At 38.1% G+C, this 8,668-nt stretch overlaps 1 protein-coding gene across 1 annotated transcript; it reads right to left on the bottom strand.

Annotated features, from left to right (window-relative positions):
- Nucleotides 1-6,340: 6,340 nt before the first annotated feature.
- On the bottom strand, nucleotides 6,341-8,668 carry LOC122038670 (protein NRT1/ PTR FAMILY 6.2-like). The gene is made up of 6 exons (XM_042598538.1): nucleotides 8,646-8,668; nucleotides 8,418-8,529; nucleotides 8,113-8,330; nucleotides 7,436-7,989; nucleotides 7,011-7,342; nucleotides 6,341-6,932 (listed from the first exon to the last, which is right to left on the bottom strand). Exons 2-6 carry the CDS (start codon nucleotides 8,521-8,523, stop codon nucleotides 6,412-6,414), a joined length of 1,731 nt encoding a protein of 576 aa, XP_042454472.1. The 5' UTR covers nucleotides 8,524-8,529; nucleotides 8,646-8,668; the 3' UTR covers nucleotides 6,341-6,411.

Here is an 8,668-nt window from a genome sequence, read left to right as displayed (position 1 = left end):
CCAACTCTGACTTTTCCATGCAGGGCAATGCAAAGTGTTTGAAATAGTGATCTCCATTAACGAGCTAGAAATCAGTTTTGTCCAATGGAAAACTTACGTAGTAAGAGCGATGGGCCAGTTCTTGCCTCAAGATTCTGTTTCAGAATACCTATTTTTCTTCAAGTTGAGCTTCTTGTTTCCTGACAACCAAATTTGGGTGTAATAACAACAAAACTCCATGACATATATAAATATATCGCTAAGCCTAACTTGGCTAGCTCATTAGAGTACAGCCAAAAGGTTATCGACTTTTGAGTTTTGACTGCAGATGGTGAAGTGCGGAGCAAGCAAGAAGAGACAAAGTTTCAACAACTTAATAGTCACTAACAGTAGGGGAACTTATTATTTTGTGTATCACTGTTTGGCTAACAAAAACAAAGACTAGGACCATGAACGGATCTTGAGGTGGCATGGAAGAGAGAGAGGGTGGGAGGGAGGTGTTTGTTTGGTTTTGGGTGAATTCCCAAAGTTTGACCATTACTGACTCTTGTAAGCTGCATTTGCTCTTCTCATGTCGGATGCTCCTGTTTAGTGAGCGTGCCGTATATGAGTATTGTAGCCTGCCTTAGAAGGGAGCTTTTGTGGTGTTCCCTATGCCATGGCATCCAATGGAACAGTGCATGTGGTCCTTTGGACAAGCCTCTCTCGTACGTTCCTTCGAAGACAGAATACATATATCCCTTGCTTTTGATTCATACAATTGAAAAGAATTCTAATTCTTTACATTTTATTGTGCAAAAATTGTCCGGCTATTGATAAAAAGCAAAGGATATATGTTAAGTTAATCATATTATTAGATCTTAAAATTGATACAGAGTATATGGTCTTATATAATTAAGTTAAAAAATCCTAAACTCTATAACAAAGTAAAAAATTCAAATTACCTTAAAAGCTATAAACAAATAAATATATAATTTAATATTCCCTCTCAAACTCACGATGCTACAATTAGAAGAATTGAGAGTTTATCATATAAGAAACAAAAACGTGAAGCGAAATATGTCTTGATAAACATATGATCAGTAATTTGTAGTTTTGAAGGAATAAAAGGCAATGTATAATGTCAATCTAAAGATGGTGACGAGTAATGTGACAATCAATTTCAATATGTTTCGTCAGCTCATGAAAAACTGAATTACGTGTAATTTGAATAACACTCTGATTATCACAATATAACGGAGTACGTTGATGAAGAGAGACACTCATATCCGTAAGCAACCAACGCAACCAAACTATTTCACAAGTAGTTGAGGTCATGACACGATACTTAGCTTATGTGGAAGATCTAGAAATAACAACTTTTTTACTCTTCTAAGAAATGAGGGAATCACCAAGAAAAATACAGAAGCCAGTGGTAAATTTGTGATCCATAGGATCACCAGCCCAATCCGCATCAGAGTATGCACGCAGCTCAAGAGATAAAGTAGAAGGAAATAAAAAGCTTTGAAATTGAGTGTCCTGAAAATACCTGAGAATACAAAGAACAACAGCCCAATAAACTATAGTTGGTGCAGCAACAAATTAACTAACCACATGAATAACATACACAATATTTGGACGAGTCACGGTGAGATAAACCAAGCTTCCAACAATAGTTTTGTACAAACTAGGATCTGGCAAAGGTGAGCCATCAGATGGAGAATATTAAGCATTAGTATCAACAACTCTACTATCAGTAAGATGAGCACGCTCAAACAGATTAGATATATATACTTTGACTAATATAAAAGATAACCTTTCGACAATGCCCAAAAAGTAGCATAGTATACTCAAGTCTTTCATAGCAAAACAATGAGCCAATTCAGAATTCAAGGAAGTAATTCCATCAGAATCATTACCAGTAATAATCATGTCATCAACATATAATGATAAAAGAATACGGTCTACACTAGTACATCTGACAAACAATATTGAATCATGATTACTAGGATGAAAACCAAATGAAGTAATCACTGTAGAGAACTTCTCAAACCAATCACGAGGTGCTTATTTGAGACCATAAAGCACTTTACAAAGCCTGTAAACTTCACCAGGTTTATGTGAAATACGAGGAGGAGGTGTCATATAAACTTTTTCATGAAGATCACCATTTAGAAATGCATTCTTGACATCCATCTAAGATATTCTCCATCGATAAACAAAAGCAACAACAATCAGAGTACGAACAGTTGTCATTTTTGTAATAGGAGCAAATGTTTCTTCATAATCTATGTCATACTCATGAGAATAACTTTTAACAATAAGATGAGCTATGTATAGTTCGATAGATCCATCAGATTTAGTTTTGATCTTATATACCCAACGATAACCAATAATATGTTTGTCTGGTGGCAATGGAACCAAATCCCATGTATGACTCTGATGCAAAGCAGTTAGTTGTTCAGCTATAGCACTCTGCCAAAGTAGGTTACAAACAACTTCTTTATAGGATTCAAGCTCAGAAAGACAATGAATAGATGCAACAAATGAAGCAAAAGAACGAGAATAACAAGAGTAAGCAAAATCTAGTAGTTTAGTAGACTTACGAACATGAGTGGATTGACGATGGTAGAGAGAATGATCATCCGTAACCTCAGGAGATAATTGGGTAGTGGCAAAAGGAGGAACATGTGGAGCGGATATCTCGAGAACCAAAGTACCAGATTTAGTTAAACTACTAGTAGGAGTTGTGGGTGAATATTCCTCAGTATTGGTATTGAAAGGATCAATGCAAAGCATATCTGACTTTGTCATATTATGTGAACTAGTTGGAATAGAAAAGAATGGAATATGCTCAAGAAATATAACATGACGAGAGACATACAATTTTTGACTAATATAATCAAAACAACGATATCCTTTTTGACTAACTCCATAACCTAGAAAGACATAAAGAGCAAACCGAGAGGTTAACTTATTACGCTCTGCATGTGGACGAAGGATAAAGTAAGTACAACCAAAAACATGCAAAGAGGAATATACAAGAGCATATCCTATACAATTTTTCAAAAGGTGGCAAACCTGAATTGTGTAAGGTTGAAATTCTATTAATGACATAAGCAGCAGTAAAAATTGCTTCCCCCCAAAAGGCACTAGAAACACTGACAGACAATAAAAATGAACGGACTGTTTCAACAAGATGTCTATGTTTCCGTTCAACCACGTCATTTTGTTCAGGAGTATCTGTACACGAGGTTTGATGAATAATACCATCAGAAACAAGTAAATGTGAAAATTGATTCGAAGTGTATGCACCTCCCAAATTACAATAAAAATATTTTATGACACTAGAATGTTGAGTTTTCATAAGAGCTCTAAAGTTATTAAAAATTGTAAGAAAATCATATCTGTATTTCATAAGATAGACCCAAGAGTAACGAGTGCAATCATCGATAAACGAAACATAATACCTTGACCCCCCCCCCCCTTTATAGGAATAGGAGAGTGTCTCTACACATCAGAATGGATAAGATCAAATGGAGCAGAAGAAAAAAAGAATTTTAAAAAATGATAAGATATAAAATTTGGCCAGTTTATAGCCACTACAATCAGAAATATACAATAACTACAATTAGAAATATCAGAACTTTTTAAAGGTCCTAATACTCCTGTAGAGGCTAAAAACTGCAAACGAGGCGCTGAAACATGACCTAAGCGAGAGTACCACAAATAAAAATCAGAAGATGAAAAGATAATAAATCCACACTCGAAGCTACAACTTCTAGTAATTTGAGTTGATCTAAAATATAGGGTCCTTCTTGTTTATGGCCTGCCCCAATCAGCCTCTAAGATTGCGGGTCATGAACATAACAATTAGATGAAGAAAAAGAGACTAGATATTCAGACTCATATAATTGACTAACAGAAACAAGATTTAAAGTAAGATTCAGAATATAATAAATATTAGTAAGAGATAAAGAAGATGTAACAATTAAACCAACACCTACTAATGACATAGGAGTATCATTAGCAGTCACAATAGATATAGATGAACTAGGAGAAAAAGAAACAAAAGATGATAAATTGGATGACATATGATGGGAGGCACCAGAGTCCAAAATCCACAAGGATGAAGATATACCTGAAATACCAGACAACGACAAACATATATAAGAGGAAGCTGACATGGCAGAGGGATGTGAAACAAGGAAATGTTGAAACTGTTCAAACATATATGAATCAAATTTTCATGAATTATCTACACGACCAAGCATGATGACAATAACCAAACTGTAAGGATACATATTTGTATGATCCACAAAAACTGATGTCAGGATAACCCGTGGTCACACAAAGAATCTGAGACAGAAAAGGATGTCAATGTTGAAATCAGTTACATAGGGCTTCGACACCGAAATCGGTAGAAAAGAGTGTCGGCGTCGAAATTGATAACACAGGACGTCGGTGTCGAAATCGACAAAAAATAGCGTCGACGTCGAAATCGGTAGAAAATAATGACGGCGCCGAAATCGATAGGACAGGACGTCGGTGTCGAAATCGACAGAAAATAGATGTCGGCGTTGAAATCAACAACAACAGGATAGAAAATAGATATCGACGTCGTAATCAATAGCAGCAGTAGGAGACAACAGCAGCAACAGGAAACAATAACAGGGGTGATAGAAAAAATTAGATCAGAGAATGAGAACCGCTCTGATACTATGTAGAAATTAAGAGAAGAAAAAAACTAACTATATTATTAGATCTTAAAATTGATACTAAATCTTAGGTGGCGTTTGGTTAAATGATGGGAATGACTATGGGTATAGGTTTAATAGTAAGGTGGAATGGGAATGGGAATGGAAATGAAACCCATCTAGTTATATGAGTTTTGTTGATTCCCAAAAATCTAGAAATCATTTCCAAATTATCATTCTCAAACCCACAAATCAAACACTATCTTTTACTATCATTCCATTCCCTCATTCCCAAACCCATCAACCAAACACCCCCTTAAACTCTATAAAAAAAAAAAAAATCTAAATAATTTTAAAAATTATAAATAAAATAAATAAATATATAGTTCGTAAGAACGCAGAATACATGTATCCCTTTTTGATTCAAACAATTGAAAAGAATTCTAATTCTTTACATTTTATTGGGCAAAAATAGTCCGGCTATCGATCAAAAGCGCATTTCAAATTATAGAATTCTCAAAACACATACTTAATATTTCCCATTTTACTCCTGTCAACCGCTAACCAAATTTCATTTTTTTCAAAAAAAAACATAATTACACTTCTTTAACTTTACCGTCTTTTAACTTTTCCGTCTTCCAAAAATAGCGTCATGCTGATTTTTAAAATACAATATCATTATAATATTGATTTTAATATTTATAGTGATATTAATTTTTAAAATGCAAGACCTCAGTAACATTAATTTTTATAATGCAATATTACAATGATTGATTTTATAATGTAATATTACAATGATTGATAAGATGGATAAAATAAGAAAAAAATATTCCCTTTGCAAAATCTAAAAGTTAGATAATTTTTTGAGAATTCCATAACTATAAATGCTCTCTTTGATCAATTACCTAGATAGTAAATAATGCATAAAAGGATAAAAATACTCTTATACCATAAACAACAATAACAACTACTAAGAATTTATTCCATTAAATATTTTTTTCTCTTATGATTGTTGGACTCATCTATAACATATGATCATCTATATTTAATAATTTTTTAAAATCTCTTTTTTCGATTAATATGTATATTTATGATGATCTATCATAACTAATTAGGATATTTATTGGTCATCTAAATACTTTTAATATCCATATAATTATTTTTAAAATTTAGCTTAGACTCTATATATGTTTGATTCGTTCCATTTTCTTGATTCACATGATTAGTCTTACATATTTGATCTACTTGATACATGTGATAGTCCATCCAATCTATATCCTAGCAAGCTACAAATATATATTTTTTTTAAAAGTTGAAATATACCTTAGATCGTGGAGATTTGTTTGATCTAGTCGATCCATCTAAACTAGTCTATACAATCTATAAAGCATTTAGAGATCTATGTTGATGTGGAGTAGAACAAGCAACGTATCTTAAAGTGCAAACTTTGCCGCCATAATTGTCCTAAAAAATAACATGTTGTTTAGCAATCCATGTAAGATACACCTTAATAGCATTATTAGCATCTATCTTTTAATTCAGCGTCATTTGATAGTACTATTTATAATATAATTTAATAATATTTAAATAAAACTTAATGATAATTGTCATATAATTTAGTATCACTAATATATTTATAGTTGTAATCTAAACAATCATATGTAACAAGACTTTCAAAGAGAAGAGAAAGGTAACAAATTTTTTTTTTTTTTTTACTTCCAAAGAGAGTAGCAACAAGATCGCGTTTACTACGCGGTCAAGGATCGATTTCCGACAATTTCTCCTCTCCCTTGGAACTCTGCGGCTTAGTCCAAGCGGCGCAGACAACAAAAGCCGCCAAATTAAGAGCGCTCAGCACCGCCAAAAACCCGTAGAAGCAGTCCAGCCTCCCGTGGTTGATATCGTCGCCGAGCCACCCTTGTCGCCCTCCCTCGCCGCCGCCGGTCATGCTCTTGACTACCGAGACCAGGAAGGTACTCAGGAAGAACCCCAGCGAGAGCGTCGTCAGGAACAGCCCCGTGCTCATCGTCTTCATCCCCTTCGGCGACTCCCTGATGAAGAAGTCGAGCTGCCCGGTGTAGATGAAGGCCTCGCCGGCGCCCACCAGCAAGAACTGCGGTATCAGGAAGAACACGCTTATCGGCACCGTCGCGCCGCCGTGGAGCAGTACTGTTTCCTTGGCCACCGAGAGCCGTTTCATCTCCGCGAGCGCGGCCGCCACCATGCCGATTGACGACAAGGCCAGGCCGATGCCGATTCTTTGAAGGTTCGTGAATCCTAAATACATCCATTAGATCAACAAATTAAGGAGTGCACGATCAGTAGAATTAGAATATCAATGCAAATTAGTTGTACCCTGTTTGCCCAATTGTTTCTTCATTAAAGGCATGATCACGCGGTCGTAGACGGCGAGGGTGATCAGTATCGCGCCGACGAAGAAGACCGTCAGTGACCCCGCCGGAATCTGGAAGCTCCCTATCGACCTCTGCATCGTCGTCGCCTGCTCCACCGAGAACGTGATCATCTGCGCGTAAATTGTCCAGAACATGATGGTCGTGGCCCAGATAGGAAGCAGCCGGATCATCATCTTCACCTCCTCGATCCTCGTCACCGGGCACAATTTCCAGGGGTCGTCGTCGGCGCACTTGCTCTCTCCGTCGACAATTATTGCAGCTTTATCTAGAAAACTATATTCATATATACAGAATTTTGCAATCAGTCGCAAAATGAAAATTTTCCCAATGATGAATAATTCTTTCATGAAAAAAACAGAGAGATACCGGAATTGATCAGTGTGCTGGATTTTGGAGTTCTCCGGGAAGTTATCGAACATGAATTGCACATCCGACGGCAACGCGAGCTTCCTCTTCCTGACGGCGGCGACGATGACCTGGAGAATGTGGACGATCGGGCTGCCGGAGCTCTGCTTGTACCGGTACCTTCTGGTGCCGGAGAGGAAGACGAGGACGGCGAGGAGCATGGCGATGCAGCAGATGCCGTAGGCCCAGCTCCGGCTGACGTTGTCCTGGATGTAGACGAGGACGGTGACGGCGAAGAGGGTGCCGATGCTGATGAAGAAGAAGAAGCGGTTGAAGAAGAAGGCCATTTGGCTCTTCTCCCTCGGGTCCTTGTCGTCGAACTGATCGGTGCCGAATCCGGAGACGCTGGACTTGAGCCCGCCGGTGCCGAGGGCGATGATGTAGAGGCTCAGGTAGAGGAGGCCCATCTGGAGCCCGTTGGCTTTCTCGCAGGAAACCTGCCCGGCGGCGGCGGAGCCGCATGGCGGCGGTCGGAGCTGCGGCAGCTTCGTCGTCACTGTGAGCATTCCTGTTCCCTGCATGCATTACGCGACGATCGATCGATCCATGCACGATGGAAATTAAAATCCTCCCATCTCTAAGATCGAATCTTCACTGTTGGCGATTGGAGGAGGGCAAAGATCGAATCGCAAACTTACCAGTGATTGGAGGAGGGCAAAGATGGCAATGGTGAGGAATCTGCCCAGGAAGGAATCCGCGAGGAATCCCCCCAACAAGGAGAGCAGAAACGACGTGCCCATGAAATCCGTCACCATATTCGCCGCCTCTGCACTCGCCACATGCATCGTCCCTCCCAAGTACGTCACCAAGTTCACCGCTATCCCCATCGTCGACAGCCTCTCGCACACCTCAATTCCTGCTCACCATCGATCCCTCATTAGTTTCGATCGATCGATATCATATATATATCAGATATCATGCAGATTTATATATATATACAGACCTAGAATAAGAGCTGCAGGCACCCATCCACCAGTCCTCGATTTGTCCGCAGGCAATCCTTTGTAGTCCACTGCATCTGCCACAGCGTTCGAGTTGTTCTCCTTCATTTGGTCCTATAAATGGGAAAAAAGATCATACTGAGGATAACCAATTGAAGAATATAATGCTAGCTAGTTCATTAAACAGTTAGGCATATGCATGAAGAATGAATGATTGAATGACACACTACACCATGTTTTATATAGATTCTTG

Source organism: Zingiber officinale, chromosome 1A, assembly GCF_018446385.1.
Source record: "Zingiber officinale cultivar Zhangliang chromosome 1A, Zo_v1.1, whole genome shotgun sequence".
NCBI classification, from domain to species: Eukaryota; Viridiplantae; Streptophyta; class Magnoliopsida; order Zingiberales; family Zingiberaceae; genus Zingiber; species Zingiber officinale.
Note: the sequence above shows the minus strand (reverse complement) of the source record. Positions and strands in the feature narration are given on the sequence as shown.